At 43.5% G+C, this 19,777-nt stretch overlaps 6 protein-coding genes across 9 annotated transcripts; 2 read left to right on the plus strand and 4 right to left on the minus strand.

Annotated features, from left to right (window-relative positions):
• Window positions 1–848: 848 nt before the first annotated feature.
• On the minus strand, window positions 849–5,620 carry LOC6581849 (glutamic acid-rich protein). The gene is made up of 8 exons (XM_002007535.4): window positions 5,453–5,620; window positions 4,966–5,266; window positions 4,851–4,898; window positions 3,616–4,046; window positions 2,415–3,096; window positions 2,033–2,356; window positions 1,333–1,976; window positions 849–1,272 (listed from the first exon to the last, which is right to left on the minus strand). The coding sequence occupies exons 2-8, from the start codon at window positions 5,260–5,262 to the stop codon at window positions 951–953; spliced, it is 2,748 nt and encodes a 915-aa protein (XP_002007571.1). The 5' UTR covers window positions 5,263–5,266; window positions 5,453–5,620; the 3' UTR covers window positions 849–950.
• Window positions 5,621–5,831: 211 nt separating this feature from the next.
• Window positions 5,832–7,059, minus strand: LOC6581850 (uncharacterized Golgi apparatus membrane protein-like protein CG5021). Of its 4 annotated transcripts, none has more exons than XM_015162106.2 (4): window positions 6,929–7,059; window positions 6,696–6,778; window positions 6,400–6,634; window positions 5,832–6,347 (listed from the first exon to the last, which is right to left on the minus strand). In XM_015162106.2, the coding sequence occupies exons 1-4, from the start codon at window positions 6,941–6,943 to the stop codon at window positions 6,018–6,020; spliced, it is 663 nt and encodes a 220-aa protein (XP_015017592.1). In that variant the 5' UTR covers window positions 6,944–7,059; the 3' UTR covers window positions 5,832–6,017. The 4 variants fall into 4 exon arrangements, with proteins under 4 accessions (XP_015017592.1, XP_015017595.1, XP_002007572.1 ...); XM_015162109.2 differs by having other exon boundaries at window positions 6,920–7,059; XM_002007536.4 differs by having other exon boundaries at window positions 5,832–6,332; window positions 6,929–7,058.
• Window positions 7,060–7,152: 93 nt separating this feature from the next.
• On the plus strand, window positions 7,153–9,666 carry LOC6581851 (UDP-glucose 4-epimerase). Its single transcript, XM_032731567.2, has 4 exons — window positions 7,153–7,757; window positions 7,905–8,200; window positions 8,522–8,812; window positions 8,878–9,666. Exons 2-4 carry the CDS (start codon window positions 7,958–7,960, stop codon window positions 9,397–9,399), a joined length of 1,056 nt encoding a protein of 351 aa, XP_032587458.1. The 5' UTR covers window positions 7,153–7,757; window positions 7,905–7,957; the 3' UTR covers window positions 9,400–9,666.
• Window positions 9,667–9,765: 99 nt separating this feature from the next.
• On the minus strand, window positions 9,766–11,296 carry LOC6581852 (tax1-binding protein 3 homolog). The gene is made up of 3 exons (XM_002007538.4): window positions 11,119–11,296; window positions 10,805–10,933; window positions 9,766–10,742 (listed from the first exon to the last, which is right to left on the minus strand). The coding sequence occupies exons 1-3, from the start codon at window positions 11,170–11,172 to the stop codon at window positions 10,554–10,556; spliced, it is 372 nt and encodes a 123-aa protein (XP_002007574.1). The 5' UTR covers window positions 11,173–11,296; the 3' UTR covers window positions 9,766–10,553.
• Window positions 11,297–11,385: 89 nt separating this feature from the next.
• On the minus strand, window positions 11,386–12,445 carry LOC6581853 (mediator of RNA polymerase II transcription subunit 30). The gene has a single exon (XM_032731568.2). The coding sequence runs from the start codon at window positions 12,370–12,372 to the stop codon at window positions 11,416–11,418; it is 957 nt and encodes a 318-aa protein (XP_032587459.1). The 5' UTR covers window positions 12,373–12,445; the 3' UTR covers window positions 11,386–11,415.
• Window positions 12,446–12,500: 55 nt separating this feature from the next.
• LOC6581854 (DNA repair protein Rev1) lies at window positions 12,501–16,224 on the plus strand. Its single transcript, XM_002007540.4, has 6 exons — window positions 12,501–12,629; window positions 12,684–13,808; window positions 13,864–14,060; window positions 14,119–14,398; window positions 14,457–14,880; window positions 14,936–16,224. The coding sequence occupies exons 1-6, from the start codon at window positions 12,594–12,596 to the stop codon at window positions 16,042–16,044; spliced, it is 3,171 nt and encodes a 1,056-aa protein (XP_002007576.3). The 5' UTR covers window positions 12,501–12,593; the 3' UTR covers window positions 16,045–16,224.
• The last annotated feature ends 3,553 nt before the right edge of the window (window positions 16,225–19,777 follow it).

Here is a 19,777-nt window from a genome sequence, read left to right on the forward strand (position 1 = left end):
ATCTCGCGACAGCTTGAAATGCAATTCACCAAAGCGCCGAATGAAAGATTGTCAGGGATTAACGACACAGCTTCGGCAGTCAACCAAGTGGACAGCATATCAAGCATCGAAAAAATGCAGCGCGCTGCAATAATCAAATCAAAAAAAAAAAAACGAACAACAAAACTTGACATTGTCTGATTTAATAAAAAGGAAGCTGCATAAACCGCACAGCAGCAGCAGCCGCAACAGCCGCAGCCGCTGAATGAGAGAGGCGCCCCCTGTAATATTAACGCATATTAAGTGGCACATTGTGTAATGTGGCACATGCAAAAGACATGTTGTTGCCACATCTGGCAGCCACAGTCCACAATCCTACGTGACATGCAGTGAAAGTTAATTTTAGCGAAAATTATGAAATGAAATGAAATGTATTTTCCTTTCAGTTGCCATTGCCACCGTCTTGCCATTGTCTCGTGGCGGAAATAAAAACCAGCAGCTCGAAGTCTCTGCTTGTCTCGTCCACAAGGTTAATAAATACATCTGATAAATAGGCGGCACCGAAATCGAAAAATCCACTTAATCAAATTAAACAACTACCATTTCACTAACACACTCTCTGTAATAGCTGCCCTGCAAATTGGCAGCTGGAGCACATTTTCGGCTGGCTCATTGTTTGGTCGCTTTACAGTTTAGAAAGGTTGCTACCGTCGCTGCCACATGACGCGAAAGGTACATAAAAAGTGTGCTCCACATGCTGCACAGGTGGTTCGGTTTGTTTAGTTAAATTTTCAAAAACTAAAAGGTTATTAAACGTGCACCTCGCGCACTGTTTGCCGCACATTGTTGTCTGCAGTTGCATGTAAAAGTTGAATTTCAAATGTTTTTATTTTATTTATTATACAGCAACTAAATCACTGCAGTTATCCGTGTGTGTCGGTTTGTGTGTATCAATGGTGGACAGATCGTGCTCACTTGGAGTCAGCTGCTGAGTTGGTGGCCGCCTTGATAGCTGCGGCTGAAGTGCGTTTCAAGCTGACCAACACCTGACGTTTCTTTGAGGCCGGGCCGGGTCGATTGGCCTTAGTCACGGCCACTTTAGGTGTTGCTTTGTTAGCCGTTGTCGACTCCGACTTAACGGCAGTTGCCGATTTGGTTGGTGTTGTTGCAGCAGTAGCAGCAGCAGCAGACTTTTTGTCTGCTGTCTTGGCAGCTGGTTTTGTTTCCTTTGAAGAGTCGTCTGCGGTGGGGCCATTTGATTCATCTTTGACATCCTTCAGCTTGTTCTTTTCACTGTAGTTGTTTAATATAATTATTGGTACAAATAATTAATCAAAACTCGTTTCACGTCACCTTTCAATGTCAATATTTAGTACAGATTCATCTTCCTCCTCCTCTTCCTCTTGGCCCATCGGTTTGACTTCCGCCAACAGATCGCCCAAATCCTTGTCAACCTCCTCCCAAAGTTTATCATCATGCGATTCATCACCGTCTTCGCCCTCGAATTCTTCATCATCATCCTTGACATCCCTCTCAATATCTTCTTCAGCTTCTGCTTCGTCAGTATCCTTGGCTACCTTATTACCCTCCTCATCGACCTCTGGATCATCATCTTCGCCTTCATCCGATTTCGACTTCTTTTCTGTCTCTTCTTTATGGCGCAGATAATTCTTAACATGCAAATGTTGCAAGCAATGCTTCTTTGAGTATGTCTCTAGAGTATCATCGCCTTGCTTCGGCGAATAATGATTGCACAATTCGCAGTAATAGGCTTCAACAGCCTTGATGTAGTCCAGGCCAATCAGGCCACGTTTGCGAGTCTCTTCGTCAGCGCTCTTCTGCGCGGTTTCAGCCTCAAGCAGCATTGCATCAACATCAGCATCCATGGCGTCGTCATCGATCTCGCCTACCGAATCAACGGTAAGGAATTTATTCAAATCAATTTCACGCTCATCGACGCTGTCCTCCGAGCCAGACTCATCATTGCGGGCTTTGTTCTGCAGGAATAAATTATCATTAGTTTAATTACGATATTCTGCCTTTTTCCACCTACTCGTATGTGCTCCAACGAGCAGCGATGGTTCTCATAAAGCATGGCGTTCTTAAATGCCAGGTGACAGGAGCCACAGTATGGCATCAGGAACTTCTTGATCGTCTTGTGATGCTCTGAGGCTTGATGCAGATTCTTCGGCTGGCGATAAGCCAAACGGCACAGACGACAATAACGCGACTCGTACTCTTCCTTGCTGTTCTCCTCAATTTCACGCTGTGTGGTGCGTTGACGGGCGCGCATGCGCTGTAAGTCTGCGCGCTGACGCAATGCAACGGTGCGCATCGAATTCTTGTGTGTGCGCGAGTTCAAGTGATAGTGATATTCCTGTGGAATATATCTAAATAAGTATCTGTAGTGATTATACCAATCCGTCTCTACCCACCTTGAAGGTAACGCACTTGATGCGGCAGTGCACGCAGGTAAGTTTAATAAACGTGCGCTTGCGTACATTGTGTTCATCGTCGCGATGACGAGAGGTTGTACGACGCTCTTTACGATCGTCATCGCTTTCGTCTTTGTCCTTGCGCGATGAGCGGTCCTTTTTGCTGGACGACGACTTCTTTGACTTGGAGTCCTTGTCATCGCCATCTTTCTCTTTTTTCTTACCTGTTGACTTTTCAGCAGTGCTCGTGGATTTACCTTTTTCTTTGGGCTTATCGGCATTGTCACCGGACTCTTCGGTCTTGCCCTTACCCGCCTCCTCATGAGCATCATCATCATCATCGGTGCCAACTTTGGTTTTTTTCTTCTCCGCGTCATTGTTATCATCTTGCTCCTGGTTATCGACATCGTCCTTATCCTTGTCATCTTGTGACTTGCCCTCGGCATCATCAGTTGCCGTTTTGCTGCTACGTTTCTTACTTGGCGACTTTTTCGTCGATTCGCTCTTCTTCTCTTCTCCATCAGCGCCATCTTTATTGTCGTCTTCGTCTTCTTCGCCACCATCTTCATTGCTCTTGATCTTCTTTTTATCAGAATCGTCCCCCTTGTCAGCGTTATCAGAGTCATCATTGTCGCTAGAGTTATCGCTGCTGTTCACTGCCTGGCGTTGGCGCCGCAACGAGCTATACATGGGAATTCGAATTGAATTTTTGTTTGTTGTTTTTTTTGTTTTTGTTTTGTGGTGAAGGGGTAAGGCATAAATGCAAATTGATGTGGTAAGTACTCGTATACAATTAAGATGTAAGCTAACAAAATAGTTTGTTACATAGTGTCGGGTGTCGTTGGTTATTTTAATTTGATTCTCTACATGTTTATACACTTTACAATATCTCAAATCTCTCTTTCTAGTATCTCAATAGAATAATGGTGTTTTAAATAACCCTTTTAATTTCTGAATTTAGCCAATAACAGTTTTTAACACACTCAAATGTGGCATATTTATATTGATATAGAGTGTTCATATTACACATATAGCCAAATGTATCAGATGCTCTTTTCGCACTTCATTGGCACATGGCATACTTTAAACTATCATCAGCTTTGACTTCTTTATAGGATTTATTTAAATGTAATATTCAAATACCACTTGAATCTTTTTTTTTTACTTTTTGTTTTGTTTGTTTAACTTTTTGTCTAATTACCTTTTCAACTGTTGTATCTTGAGCAGACGAGCGCGATCTTTCTGCTGTGCGTAGAGCAGCTGGCGGCGCATGGTGCGCAAATCATTGGATTCGTTGAGGCGCGGACGCACAATCCTCATGGTGCCAACGCCGCGCATGTTGTTACGAATCATGCCGCCGCGTATGGACATTGAGCCCCGCGGCCGTGATATATAACTTGTGCCGGCAACACTGCGCAACAGCGGCCGCTTTGGCGGACCCATCGATGAATCACGCTGATGCCGCTGGCTGCCAGAATCATCTCGTGGCCTATACGAGCTTGAGCTACCGCCACCACCACCGCCGACGGTGCTGTTCCGTTGATGGTAACTGGACGAAGATGAGCCCATATTCTGCGATGAAGACGATGGGCGATCGTTGTGATCATTTGACGACGAAGTGCGACGGTAATCCTATGACGATTGATGAGTAGGAAGGAGTGTAGAGGAGCATTGTTTTTTTTTTTTTTTTTTTTTTTTTGATTTGATATTCGAATACATAGATATACATAGAAATTTCTTGATTTGTGGATGATAAAGAATTACTATATATGTATTTTTATATAGTTATATATATATAAATTGGGTTATCTCAAATGCAATAATCATTATCCTGGCAGCAAGTGTGTGTAGTAGTAGTAGTAGCATGTTGAACAAACCTTATATTTTTAGCTATTTTAGATGGATTGATTATACAAATATACATATCGAATGTATATATATTTATAGGTTTATAGATATATATCTGTTGTTTGGAACGGAGAAATTGTCTGATTGTTCAGGCATTAAAATATATATAAATACATGAGATATAGACACACGGTCTCATTCACGGTTCAAGTTCAATCTCAGCCGTAGCTGTACAATATATGCATTAATACATATATCTTGATCGCTCTGGCAAAATCTTTGCTATAATGCGTAGCTGCTGCTTCTGCTGCTGCTATTTATAATGTATAATATATATGCAATACAAATTGAGTTCTTTCGTTCTCAAAGTCTTTTAATCTGACTACTTTGAGAGCACTACCATTTACGTGTATGCATTTCCATCCGGCGTTAAACCTTCATAAATAGTGCTATAAATATTTGGAAACTCATTAAAATTACACAGACATAGACAACTGTACACAAATATCTTTAAGAAACCTAAAATTTTTGGGATTTACTTTTTTTTTAGGGCATATTAATGTTTGGTTAGGTCTTATATGAACTTACGTCTTGACGTGGACGTTTCCGGTCATCACCACGATCGCGTGAAGAATCCTGTTTACCCAGATATAGAATTTTATGTTAGAGCTGAGATTTAAATATCATATTAATCACAACTTACATAGCTACGCTTGTGGGAAGAGCCTGAGTCGTAGCGTCCACCGGTGCTCGAGTTATGATGGTTGTTAAACTTATCGCGGTTGCGATTATCGTAATGGTCATTGTTGGAGTTGTTATTGTTTCCACCACTATAGCGATTGTTGTGATGATAGTTGTTCTCATATCGTCCGTTGTTGGGACGATAGTTTCCTTGCGTACGCGTGTTCACGTAATTGCTGGAATTGCGGTTGTTGTAATAGCCGCCACCGCCGCGCATAGTTCCGCCTCCACGTGGAATATAGTTGCCGCGTCCACGCATTTTGCTACAAAAATAAACATAAGCACGCACAAATTGAACCAAAAGATGCACACAGTCTTTAGCTTTCTTTTGCCTACTGAAGCACCCTGTTTCCACCTTGCATCTGGGACCGGCTTTGACAGCGGCAAAAAAATCAATATTTCTACCCACATATTTCGCGAAAAATGCTTTGAAATAACGCTGCGCTTACCTTTTATTTTAATGTATTGAAAAGAACAAACTTAATGTTCTTGGTTGTGATTGCTTTTTCACTATGATTGCACTTATTTTAAGAATTATATTTTCTAACTGTTAGCAAGCCGTACACACAAGAAAATTTTCCGACAATGGCTAATATCCTAGTGATGTGCAATGAATTAATCGAGTTATACCCTAAACACTGACAGCAATATCAAGCAAGTTGGCATCCTCAAAAAATTAATGTGACCTAATATGTAATAAACGTAAAATACCAGACTTTTTGCGGCTGCCATATAATTTTAAATACCGCCTTATATGTTGAATATCTTTTCCTTTTATTTTTGATTTACCATGTCTCAACGATCCACTTGGTATTATATAAAGCGACATTTTCAGTACATACATATGTTCTTTACTCAATAAAAAGCAGCGTAATTGTAAGAAAAGTTATTGCTAAATTAAGTTTTACATATGTTACACAGAGACAACGACCGAATATGTCAGCATAAAACTAAATACTCTTTGGAATGCTCCGCAGCAAATGTTGGCAAGGTGCCTGGCTTGCATTCAAGATCTCACACAACGCCCGTTGGGCGCACATTAGTCGGCGGAGCTGCTGTATTTGGTTTCGTCATAATGTCGAACGCGTTTTTGAACAGCTGTGTCTTCATAAAGTCCGTTGCTGCGCTATTTAAATCCTTACTTGCGCCATAGTTGCACTTAATATAGCCATAGAGATTTGCAGCATTCAGTGCTATGGCAATCATGACTAGTAGCAACCATTTAAACTTCAGTCCGAATAGGGCCATCAAAAAGAATAGACCCCAAAAGAAGGGACAGAGTATTAAGCCCAACCAGAAAATGCGCTGCTCATGTTTGTTGATTCGGCTCTGATAGGAAGGAGACTGTGTTACACTTATCATATCGATTGCAATCAAGTACTGTTGATCCACTCACGTTTCTCGACTCAAACACCCAATGCGATTTGCCATCGTCATCAACATAGTTCCACCAACGTAGCCCAACTAGAAGTCTCCCGGAGATATTCTTAACAGTCCAGAAGTCAGCAGATAGAAAGAGCACAACGAATACAAAGCTGGTGATGAAGGAGTCACTAAACCAGCCGCAGAACATGTAAATGACGATCGATGCGCCACGGAAGAACAGATGGAAGAAGGTGACGTACGGATGCCTAGAAAAAGACAGGTGAGTGCAACACATACATACATGTCTTCAATCGGTTTATTGCTTACGTGTATTTCTGGGACGCTTTGCTGGGATCGCGCATTTCATCTTCCTCACCAAACGGTATCGTATCATCGTCCAATAGCGGCACCTATGCATACAAAATCTATTTAGTGTTTGTTTGCTGTTTAGTCACAGATAAAATTTGTTGCTGTTGTTTTAACGCTGGCTGGTATTAGTTGCATTTGATGTGCAAACTGCTGCTCTTTAGTTGTTAGTGTGGCATACATACATTTCTTACCGTTGCAGATGCCATTGTTTGTTATGGCTTGACTAACTTTTTACTAATTTAAATGATAAATAGCTTGATAATAATTTAATGCATATTTTCTTTGCTTGCTGCCTGCGTAAAATGTGTATCGCAAATTGGCTGCCTATCGATAAGCTATCGATTGCTTGCAGTGCAAGTCTGGCAACGCCAACGTCATAATTGTTTACTTTCAGCTGATAATAGTGTCCGGAGAGCGGCCTTCTGAGCGCGAGTTTCCTCTCCTTGTTTTCATTCTGCAGTTGACTTAATTGTTGCATAAATATGTGTGATTGTGAGGAATGTAAAGCGGGAAAAATATAAAACCAATGGCTGCCAGTAGATGAAGTTAACATAGCGTTCAGCACACACGTTCACATTGATAAAAACACAAGCTGATAAGCCAAACAAATGGGAGCGGAAATATAAGATAAAAGCGCACATCAGAACAGAAATTAGTTGCGAGCAAACCGCCCAGCAAATCAGACGTTCGGGAATCGCCAAGTGCCTAAGGTAGAAGGAAGCTTGCAAATGAATGAATGAACGTGCGAACACGACGCGACAAGTGCACGAAACGAGTTACGATAACACAACATAAAATTGAAGAAGCGCTCGGTCAAGCAAGCGAGAGAGAGAGAGAAAGAGAGAGAGAGGTCAGCGATCTTTAAACAGCTCCAAGCTCCATCATCATTAGTAGCAACAAAATCAGCATCAGCGCATGTCTGGTGCGTGTGTGTTTTAAACAAAACAATAATACATTCGGTTTCAAGGGTAGCCAAGTGATTCAGTCAGCTAGTCAGCCAAGTAATTAAGGTGTACTGAGGTGAGTGCCAAACAAACACACACACACGTTGGCAAGCACCGTTAACCAAAACTCTTTACATTTCTCTGTATGTATTTGAGTGCGTAGAGACTTTTGGTGACGTCAATAAGAATTTCGCTTAAGCTTAACCCAATTTTCACTTTCCAGAGAACCAGAGCAACAGTCGTAAGTAGAAGCTTGCACCATACGGTTCGATAAATATGGCACCACCCACTGTCTTAGTCACTGGCGGTGCGGGCTACATTGGGTCGCACACAGTGCTGGAAATGTTGAACGCTGGCTACAATGTCATCTGCGTGGATAATCTTTGCAATGCGTATAGTGGCGGAGCGTCCAAGCTGCCAGAGGCCTTGAGTCGTGTTCAGGAGATAACCGGCAAGAAGATTCACTTCTATCGCGTGGACATCACAGATCGCGAGCAAGTGAGATCGGTGTTCCAAGAGGTGAGCTCAACCAGAACCCAGTGGCACGTCAGCAAGTTGACAAAATGTGCTTGAGTGGTGGATATATGTGGCGCATTTCTGTACGCAAACACTCCATCTTTCTTATCATAATTGCTGACGCTATCAGTGTTCAACGCTGTTTACGCAGCTGCCGCATACTTCTGACGCGCCCTCGCCAACGAGCGCATTGTCGTGACCTCGGTCACATAACTCGCTGCGTTGGCAACGACTACGTCAATATTGACGTTGCAATAGATGCATCTATTATCTAAATACAACTGTTGTTGTTTGCCAATCATTAGCTACTTGTTATATTTGTAGCACAAGATCGACATGGTTGCCCACTTTGCGGCACTGAAGGCTGTAGGTGAATCCTGCCGCATTCCTCTGCAATACTACCATAACAACATGACAGGCACCAATGTCCTGCTGGAGGCCATGGCTGACAACAATGTCTTCAAATTCGTGTATAGCTCGAGCGCTACGGTCTACGGCGAGCCTCAGTTCTTGCCGGTCACTGAGGAGCACCCAACGGGGAATTGCACATCCCCGTATGGAAAAACCAAATATTTCACAGAAGAAATACTTAAGGATCTGTGCAAGTCAGACAAGGTGTGACTAATCCTTACTTTACAAACTCCACTCTGACATTAATCATTTTAATATTTAATTGACAGCGTTGGGCCGTTGTTTCGTTGCGCTACTTTAATCCCGTGGGCGCACACATCAGCGGTCGCATTGGTGAAGATCCCAATGGTGAGCCCAATAATCTGATGCCGTACATTGCCCAGGTAGCCGTGGGTCGTCGTCCAAAGCTCAGCGTCTATGGCAGCGATTTTCCCACCAAGGACGGCACTGGTGTGCGTGACTACATACACATTGTTGATCTGGCTGAAGGTCATGTGAAGGCCTTAGACAAGCTGCGCAACATTGCTGAAACGGGATTCTTTGCGTACAATCTGGGCACTGGCGTTGGCTGCTCTGTGCTGGAGCTGGTGCATGCTTTCGAACGTGCCTCCGGCCAGAAGGTGACCTATGAGCTAGTCGATCGACGTGCAGGCGACGTGGCCACATGCTATGCAGATGCCAAATTAGCTGAACAAGCTCTGGGCTGGAAGGCGACGCGTGGCATTGACAAAATGTGCGAGGACACTTGGCGCTGGCAGAGTCAGAATCCCAATGGCTATGCCCAGAAGTAGTTTTTGTTAGCGTGTTTCATATCGATGTGTTCTTGCCCCCGCTGCGTGGCAAGTCGCTCCGTCAGCGTGCCACGTTCTTTCTGCTGTTCTGTTATATTATCTACATGTTCCTCGACCGCTCCTCTAACTCCAAATATTTGTAATTATTCTAATTAGCAAAATGCTTGCGTACGATTAGTTGTTTATGGTTTGTTTTCTCAAATTTTAAGTGCAAAATGTTACAAAATTAAATGAACTAATATGTGTCTGTGTGCACGTAAACTCAGAGTAACTTGTATTAAAATCAACAATGTGCACCTAATGACATTTTATGATTCGTTATCTTCATACGTAATGCGAGTTCCAAGGTCAAATGTAAATACGGGGTTTCGTTTTTTTTAGAGGCGAACATTTATTCAATGCAATTAAACATTTAAAAACTGATTTTAAAAATACTTAATAAATGTGTATTTATACATATTTATAAAAAAAAAACACACCTGCACAAATAACGGCTTTTATCACAATTATGAAATATTTAGTTTTCAACAACTATGCGTTTTGTTTTTGGAATGCTGCTGATTGTATTCGAGCTGTTGCTTGTTGCTTACATACATACGTCTGTATATATGAATATATCTGGATTGGTGTATAAAAGTACAAAATTGTTTATATTTACGAGTATGATTCCCTATTCAATACGTGAGTGAGAATTTCGATGACAATTTTACCTTATACACTTGAACTTAGGCCTGGAAATCGGCCCCTCGTTGAACCTGGGTTATGGCTTATGGGTTTTCTATATTGTTTGTAGCATGTGGCATTTCTGTTTTGGCAATTTCTTTACACGGTTTCTTGGCAATCGTATAACAACCTAATATGGTGATTTTTTATATATCAACTTAAACCGAGTCAAAGAAAATCAATTTAACAAAAAGCTTTTCTACGTGCTACATTCACATATGCATCTAAACGTTTTGTTATGTATATATGGCTATATATATATATAGGTGCGCGCGATATGCATAATGTTAAAGTTAAATAAGTATACATGCTTAAATATATGTAAGTATTCGAGTAGTTTTCAAGAGAGCGCTCGCTAGAGATCCGTATCAATGAGAGGCAGTGAAGTACTAAATAGTAGATTTCTGAAGTTTGGATACCAGCCCATTAAATTATGTGGATGTGACGCCCTTCCGTGCCACCAGCATATTAAGTATGGGATTCTTCCTTATATAGCTAACTGCCTTTTTATGGGTGACCATTGTAAAGTCGTAGCCATTGCATTGCAGTATCTTGTCATGTATGCGTAGACCGGCCCGTGCAGCTGGGCTACCTTCGTGCACCTCCGTCACGTAGATGCCCTGAATAGATGTTTATATGTATTCGATTTAGTTCGAAAATATATAAAATAGATAATTCATACATAGTCTGTGTAGCCTTGCGGACTCTTCTTGTAGTCTTGATCTATACCGCCACCAATTTTAAAGCCGCACTTCAGTATCTCTCTGCCTTCCTGGTCGTAATCCTTCTCCTTATGCAGCGTTATGGGTATCTAATAAGAATCCGAAATTATAATAACCGAACAATGTGAAAGTTTGTTTATGAGTAATTTCTATGAAACGCGACCTAATTTCACGTACACGATTCACACACATACACATCTACTAGGTGTATACAGGAAGAACGCTATTTCTACCGTCAATGTGTGCGTGTGTGTATCTTACTATATAAACTCACGCTTAAACATTCCATAGCCGTTCCGGCCTGATGCTGAAATGCCATTTTCGCCATGTTGTTGCTGTTTTAATAAATATTCGGCTCAATGAAAACGAAAACTTAATCTTTATTATTGTTCAGCTTAAGAGAGAAAAGTCGCTGTCGTCGCGTACAAACACAAACTGCCTATTCTCTACTGCATCTCAAATAGGCAGTGTTGGAAAAGACCACAATCAAACTCAATTTTCTTTTTGTATTTTTAAACCCATTTAGATAAATAAACAAGTGTTTACAATTATTTAATACATATATTTAAATTTAGGAACGCCGCATAGCTAACATCGTATTAATTTCCCATATTATTATACGCGTCCTATCAATAATCTCTCGTAATTGACGATTTTTTAGTTTTACAGTTTCGATTAGTTCCTGGTTCTCCTGCAGCACTTTGCGATATTCGTCACATTGCGATGGCTCTATACGAGGATCCGGTTCATCCTTGTAGGGTATTAAGGTTTCTGCGTTCATATAGTCCATGCCGGCATCATTGCATTTCTCATAGATGATGCGCACACGTTTGAAAAGCAAGCGGATAGTGCGAAAATACTCTTGAACCTTTTTCTCAGTATTGTTGTCTCTGTGCGAGGTAGGTTGTATGTTCTTTAGAGCTGAGAAAACCTCTTGGAAGCGCGAAGCAATGTCTTGCACTGTCTCCTGGCCCAGCCGCGACAGTTGGACAATGTTGATTTCTTTGTGGGGATTTGGTTGAGAAATCGCCAACATATTGTTTCCGCCACCTCCACCGGCTGCACCTGTACCTGGATTGTGCTGTTGCTGTTGTTGCTGTGGTATATTGGGTTGTTGTTGCTGTGGGCCAACACCACCACTACCACCCATACCCACTCCTTGCTGTGGACCCATCATCTGCTGCTGCATTACATTTGATTGCTGTTGCGGCATATTTGACATTGGAACGCCAACGCCGCCCTGCATCATTTGATGCTGCTGCTGCATCTGATGTTGCGGGGACATGCCCATACCCTGCATTAAACCAGCTGGCCCATTTCCGCCGCCAGCATTCGGATTCATTTGCATTCCACCTGGTCCGCCGGGTCCGCCGCTTCCCATCATTTGGTTCATTTGGTGCTGTTGTTGTTGTTGCGGCGACATGTGCATACCAGCACCTCCTTGCATAAATCCACCCATAGGCATCATATTTGGCCCGCCTCCGCCAGATGCACCTTGGTTCATCTGATTTTGTCCATATTTCCACATTTCAACAGAAACTTAAGTAAAAACCCGGTTACAAATAACAAGAATATATGCGGATATTTTTCAACACTAACCGTGAAAGAGTTGCCACATGTGGAAATATCGACTGAGCAGCTCGAGTGGGATATCGACTTTTTGTGTCAGTCAGATACTTATCGGCCAGGTTGAAGCTGATTCTAAAGAAATTTAAATTGTTGGCTAATTCATTTTGGCGATGAACAGCGATGGCCCGTGATGAAGACAATGGATTTGCTGACTTTGTAAGTTAGGAAAAAAGAAATTAATAAAAATAGTGATTTATGTAATTTTCACAGGGCGGTTACTTTGAAGCGAAAAAAGCAAAGCTTGAGGAGCAATTCGCGGCAGCCAGCGTTCCATTTCGCAAGTCGAATCTTTTTAATGGAATTTCAATATTCGTAAATGGGAAAGTCAATCCATCAGCCGATGAGCTCAAGCGCATTATGATGGTATATGGCGGGACATTTCACACTTATGAAAAACCGGAAACGAGTTTTGTCATAGCGTCTAATTTACCTGACGTTAAAGTTCGTAAAATGGACACCAACCGGATAATAAGGGCCCAATGGGTGGTCGATTGTGTTGAACAGATGCGCATTTTGGACTATAAGCCGTACCTGTTGTATACCAATCAAAAAACAACACAACCATGTCTAAATTTTGGCAAAGGCAAGAACAATGATTCCAATATGTCGGAGGAAGCGGGATCATCGGAGAATGCACTTGGTGGCATACCCAAAGAGCTACAGCAGCCTGTGTCTGTCACTTCGCCAGACGAAAATTCAATTACGACAGCAAATGTATCCACTACTACAAATACTACCAGTAATAGCGCTCGCACTGCTGTCGACCCGTCGTTCCTCGGCGAGTTCTATAAAAACTCGCGCTTGCATCATATTGCGACACTTGGCTCCGGTTTCAAGCAATATATTTGCGAGCTGCGACAGGCCCATGGCAACAAATCATTCGCTAAACGGGATGAACTACGTAAACAACTAAGTGAGAAACAGCCAATCATCCCACAACCGAAGACACCCAAGCGTTATGTGATGCACATTGATATGGATTGCTTTTTCGTGTCTGTGGGATTGCGCAAGCATCCAGAGCTGCGAGGCCAGCCAATCGCTGTGACACACTCCAAAGGCGGCAGTGCAGCTACAGATGTACCTGTTCATCCTCAAGCTGATCGCAAGGTGGAACAGGATCTGTTTGCCCAACGTTTCGAGCATCGGCAGCACGACAGCGTTCGTGCGGACAAGGTGCGCTATGGCTTTGATAAGAAGATGTCGCTATCGGAAATCGCATCTTGCAGCTACGAGGCGCGCGAAAAGGGCATCAAGAATGGCATGTTTGTTGGCCAGGCACTCAAGCTGTGCCCCGAACTGAAAACCATTCCCTACGACTTTGAGGGCTATCGAGAGGTGGTAGTTTAATATGCCTTTAAGGATTCAGGATACTGATTTATTTCATTACCAGGTCGCCTTCGCTCTGTATAATACTGTAGCCCAGTACACGCTGAATATCGAAGCTGTTAGCTGCGATGAAATGTTTGTGGATCTCACAGATTTGCTGCAGGAACTGCAAGTCGATGTTATGACTTTTGTTACGCATCTACGGCAGGAAGTGCGCCAAATAACTGGCTGCCCTTGCTCTGCGGGCGTGGGCGAGAATAAGTATACTTCAACTGAAACACTTACTCTATTTGATAATTATATATATATTCATTGACAGACTTTTAGCTCGCATGGCTACCAAGTTGGCCAAGCCGAATGGAGAGCATCTGCTAGACACTGACGATGCTGCCAAGTACATGGCCAACTTTACACTGGACACTTTGCCCGGTGTGGGCAGCAGCATGACCTACAAACTCAATCAAGCGGGCTTTAAAACTTGCGGCGATGTTCAATTGGCTTCACTGGCGCGTCTGGAAACGCTGCTGGGCAAGAAGATGGCACTAACACTGCACCAGAATTGTCACGGTATTGATCTGCGTCCCTTAGTCTACGAACAAGTAAGACATAAATGTAAGCGACCTCTGATTAGTTTGATGAAAACTGATTTAATTTTAGCAACGCAAGTCTGTGTCGGCTGAGGTGAACTATGGCATACGTTTTACTAAGTACGAGGAGCTAGAGAAATTTTTGCAACAGCTAAGCGTCGAGGTGCACAATCGTTTGATCGAGATCAAGCGTAAAGCTAAATCGATTACGCTGAAGCTGATGGTGCGCGCTGCCGAGGCGCCTGTTGAAACATCCAAGTTTATGGGACATGGCGTCTGCGATATTCAGACAAAATCGTCGCTACTGAAGGAAAGCACTAACGATGTAGAAGTTATTACTTCCCACGTGCTAAAGCTTATGAAAGAGTCCGGCATTCCACCACAAGAACTGCGTGGCATTGGCATACATTTAAACAGGCTGGAGGATGTTACCGAAACAAAAAAGGAGAATGTTATCAAGAACATGTTTTCTAAGATATCTGAAAAACAAAAGGGTAAGCCTTTACCTTATGTCATTTTTGCCCATATTTATAGTGTTTGTCAACCTAGAAAAATCGGCTAACGCATCAGAATCAGTTACGGCTCCAGTGGTGAATAAAGTAAAGCCGGCCAGCGTGAATGTTCTCAACATGTTAAAGAGTGCTGCAACAAACAAGAACTCAAATGATTCTATCGAATTACCAACAACTCCCAATGAAAACGAAAAGAGTGTGCAGACAAATGCAGAAACACGTAAGCCGGCAGTTGATAAGAATGCAAAGCCATCCGAAGTAAATGTGTTAAGCATGCTGAAGAATGCCGCAACATCCAAGAAGTCTACGGGCTTTCAAACCGTTCCTGTAGGAGAGTCAATAATATCTGAAAGCTGTGCCGAGCCAACAGTTTCCCAGTTCGATGCGGATGTTCTGGCTCAGCTGCCGGAAGAGTTACGGCGCGACATACTCTGCTATCCGGAGGAATATTTGCATATGTCTACGGGACAGATGCGTGAAGCAAAGGGCGACCAAACCGACGACCATAAGCAACGGAGCAATAACAAAAGGAAATCACGCTCACGTTCGAGCTCACGCACACCATCGCCTCCACCGTTGCCGCCTTCGATGCGTACTGTCTTCTCCAATGCAAGTTTATTAAATGAAAGCGACTTAAAGCCTTCCACTTCAAAAGCGGCGCTGGCCAGGCAGAATGCGCGCGCTTGTCGTGCTGACCAAATCGTGGCTGCTTACGTCCAGGAGCTGCCACAGCATATGCATCCCGCCATCATGCAGTTCCTTGCATCCAATAATACACTACCGAAAGCTCCAGCCATCCTTCAAGCTAATGCAAAAGCGGGACTTAGGAAAGAGTTCAATGTTTTTCTAGATCCCGATTATAAAAATATGCTAGCCACCTGGGTGACGTCGGAGGAGGTGCCCAAGTCAACTGACATAGACCTTATGTACTTCAACATTAGCTCTCTGGTGGAAGGGAACCAAATGGAGAAAGTCTATGAGGTTATGAAGTACTTATGCCGTCTCATTAAGGCCAAACGCGCCAGCAGCTGCCATTGGCACATGGCTTACAATGAGATCGAGTCGAACGTCCAGGAGAAAGTGCACGAGTCGTTGGATTGTCACATCTACTTCACAGAGGCAATCGATTGCTACAAGTGTGCCTAAGTCGGGAATAAATAGCATAGCTCTTGACCCAAAGTACAAATGTTCCATAGCTGTGGTCTTTGAATGCGCCACTTAAGCTAAATAATCTACTTGTTAACAGCGTATTATTGATGTTTTTTTTATTAGTTTAAATATACTTCATATATATATATATGTTTATAAAGCATGACTAAACCAAAAGCTGTTAGCGCCAGTTGCTTTTATTGCTAGCCCGTAAATTTATTTATAAATCTCGCAGGTCCGAAGAGCGGTAATTAATGTCGTAAAAGCAGCAAGCGGTAATAATCGGACAATGACGACGATGGCGTTGATAACTTAACTATACAAAAGGGCGGCTTGGCAGTCGGCTGAGTCTGAGCCGGCTAAAGACAAATAGGCCAGGCCAACACCTGGCGGAACTGGCAAGTCATAATTTGCACTTTAATGAAAGCGTCGTCGAACAGGTAGAGTCACTGCAGTTAATCGCCAAACAGTTGCCAACATGATTTGTCAACGATGCCGATGCCGATGCCGATGCCGATGTGGATGCCGGTGCCGCGGATGTACGCATGCGCCTAATCGAATCGAACCGAGTCGAGCAGCTGGTAGCCATAAATCTGTTGGTCCGAGTTTCCTGTGCAACTTGTAATAGATAGCAAAAAGAGTTTATCAACATTATTTTATAACTAGCAGAGGAGTTTATCAAAATCGCAGAGAAGAGCGAATACGAAGCCATAAGTGATCAGGAGAGGCCAATAAATGAGTTAATTAGAGGGCAGTAGAGGGAGATAAGTTTGGTATGCCTAGAGGGATGATCTAAAGTTATAGCGGAGGAGAATGAGAGAGAGAGAGAGAGAGAGAGAATGAGAGGCAGAGACAGAAAGACAAATAGAGAGCGAATAATCGAGATGTATGTAAGTAGATTCAGAAAGACGTATACATTCACATACATACATATGTACATATTTAATATATGCAACACTTCTTATATTTGTAAAGATATGAGAATCACATAGAGTGGTACATAAACTGCTTTTATGTTATATACGGCGGTTTCCCTTTCTAATCGGCCCATTCGCAAGCTTTTAACTAAATCAAAGCAATAGCTTCTGTGCAAGCATTGCGCCAAGCTCGCTGTGCTTAGCTTTTCCCACGATGCGCTGACTAACAGTAGCTGGAAAAGCCGCTGGAAACTGTCAACCCAATCAGACGTGGCACTCGCTCCGACAAGATCACTGCCAAACAGCCTGGGCAAGGCTTGGGCAACATGTAAATATGCATAAGGCACAGTCAGCTGCAGCAGCAGCAGCAGCAACAGCAACAATAAGCAGCGGGATTTGAAGCAACAACATCAGCTTGAGCATGTTGATAATGGGAGGCTGTCTTGGCAGACTTGGCTACCAAATAAGCTGAACGACAACAAAATGCAACATAGAATAGCATACGTATAAAGTTTGGCAAGATGTTTCAGATTTTGCCGCCAATGTTGCAGTTGTGTTGTTGTTGTTGCTGCTGCTGTTGCAGTTGCGTCTATGTAAAACTTCTAGCCAATTAACTTTGCGACCGGTGTGCCGGCAGACGAAGCCAAAGTCGAATGCTGCCGCTGCCGGTGCCTTATGATTAGAATCGTCGACAGCAGGCCGCCAAACGGGCACGGCAGCAGCAGCAGCAGCAGCAGCAGCAGCAGCAGCAGCAGCAGTCGTCGCGGCAACAGCAACAACTAACCAAAGCTAATGAACCATGTTGCCGCTGATGAGCCCGAGCTGATTAATGATGCCTGCTTGGCTGGCTGGCTAGCTGGCGAGCTGACTATCCGGCTGGTTGGCTGGCTGGCTGGTTGGCAAGGGAACTTGCATACAACTGTGCAATTGGAGGTTTGAAGCTGCAACTGGTCCCCGAGGGCAGCTAACAACTTAACTAGCTTGGATGGTGGGCTTAGGGTTGTGGCCGAAATGCAAGCAAAAACAAAATGAAAACAAAATAAGAATAACAGCAGCAGCAGCAACAACAGCAACTACAATTTTTGGCCAGCAGAAGAAGCTGACAACAGTTGCCCATTGGCCAAACAAAGGCTCTGCGCAGGCGCACCTGAGAATGTTGATAGCCCCCATGGAGCCCAAGGCCCACAGAGTCCAACTCCAACTCCAGCTCAAAAAGCTGAAAAGCTAAAATGCTGACGCTCTCAAGTCCAAGTGCAAGCCGTTTTTTATGCCACTCAAGCGACGACAAGGCGACCAAAACAAGCCTGAACCCTGAACAACTGGCAACTAGGGCTTATAGCTGTTGCTGCCGCTGCTGTTGTTGTTGTTGTTGCTGGGGCTCGTTTGCGGGCCCTTTATCACATGCGCACATCATTTACTGGACGCAGCCTCGCGCACTTTAGCAATTGTGCCTTTTAAAGTGTTTGCGTCGTGACAAAATCAATGTTGCTGCCCCAATGCTGTTGCGGTTGCTGTTGTTGTTGCTGTTGCTGTTGCTGTTGCAGTGCCTGACAGCCGCTTGGACAGTGATTCATGGTTTATTAAGCGCATTATGCCGCAGGACACTTTGAAGTTGCCACAGCAACTCGCAACTGGCGGCAGACTGTGGCAGCAACTGGCAACAGTTGCTGTTGCTGTTGCTGCTGCTGTTGCTGTTGCACGTGTTTGTAGCCCTTTTGTTGCCTTTGGCATTGGCAATGAACACTTGGCAGCGGGTCTAGAGCGCAGATCTCTTCACGTTTTGTGACCGCCTCTTCACTTCAGCAATTGATTACTTAACATGTTTTATGCGTACGGCAAGTTATGTGGCGACTGGCGCGTTAATTTGTGCCCGCTGCTGGCCTTGGCTGCTGCTGCTGCTGTTGCTCTATCCTCTTAGACTTTTGCCCCTCTGATGCATGGCAGCCAAACAAATTGCTGCTCGGCAGGCGCTGGGCCGTAAATCAGCGCACCAGTCAAAACACATCAACATCAGCATCGACAGCCGCATCGACAGCAACAGCAGCAACAACAAACCCATCAACAGCTTCCCAGACTAGACAAACAACAGCAACAACACCCACATGAGGCACCTTCCAAATGGGCGTGGCGAACGCGCCTCCACAGTCTTCCACTTTGAGCGCTGGCAACGTTTGCATGTGCAATCGGAATTAATTATTAGCAAATGCGGCGTACAGCTAACAAATTCTCGCATATATGTATATATCCACAAGATATATCCACATCCGAAATCTGAGTGTGCATGAGAATGAGATGAATTGCCAGTCGGAGATGCAGGCGCGCGATAAAAAACGCGCCGAAAACGCGTCGGCTTGTAGCTTGCCTGCTCGTTGATTTATGCAATATAAGCTGTGGCCCATACCCTGTGGGGATGTGAGTGGGGTGTGATGGACTTGTGTTGGTAATGCAGTAATGCTGATATTATTTATAACTATATAGGTTAATGTACTTGCTTTTGGATATCATTTCTATTCCATTGTATTTATGCTCAAGAGCAATCTGAACAAGTTCCCTATGCAAATTGGACTGATACTTAAGAAAAAGGAATATTCTCGAAGAGACATGCACGATGCATGAATAATTGATTACAGAATCGAGAATTTCATTTACAGGGCATCTTCTCGCACATCAGCAACAATTTCCGTTTGCAATTACATTACGTATGCCGAAAATATGCAAATTGGCAATTTGAAGTGTGAACGCCGCCAGTGGCAACAGCAGCAACAGGCAACAACAGGCAACAACCACCAGCAGCAACAGCAACAACATCAGTT

The sequence above is a fragment of the Drosophila mojavensis genome, unplaced genomic scaffold (genome assembly GCF_018153725.1).
Source record: "Drosophila mojavensis isolate 15081-1352.22 unplaced genomic scaffold, ASM1815372v1 contig_74, whole genome shotgun sequence".
Classification (NCBI taxonomy): Eukaryota; Metazoa; Arthropoda; class Insecta; order Diptera; family Drosophilidae; genus Drosophila; species Drosophila mojavensis.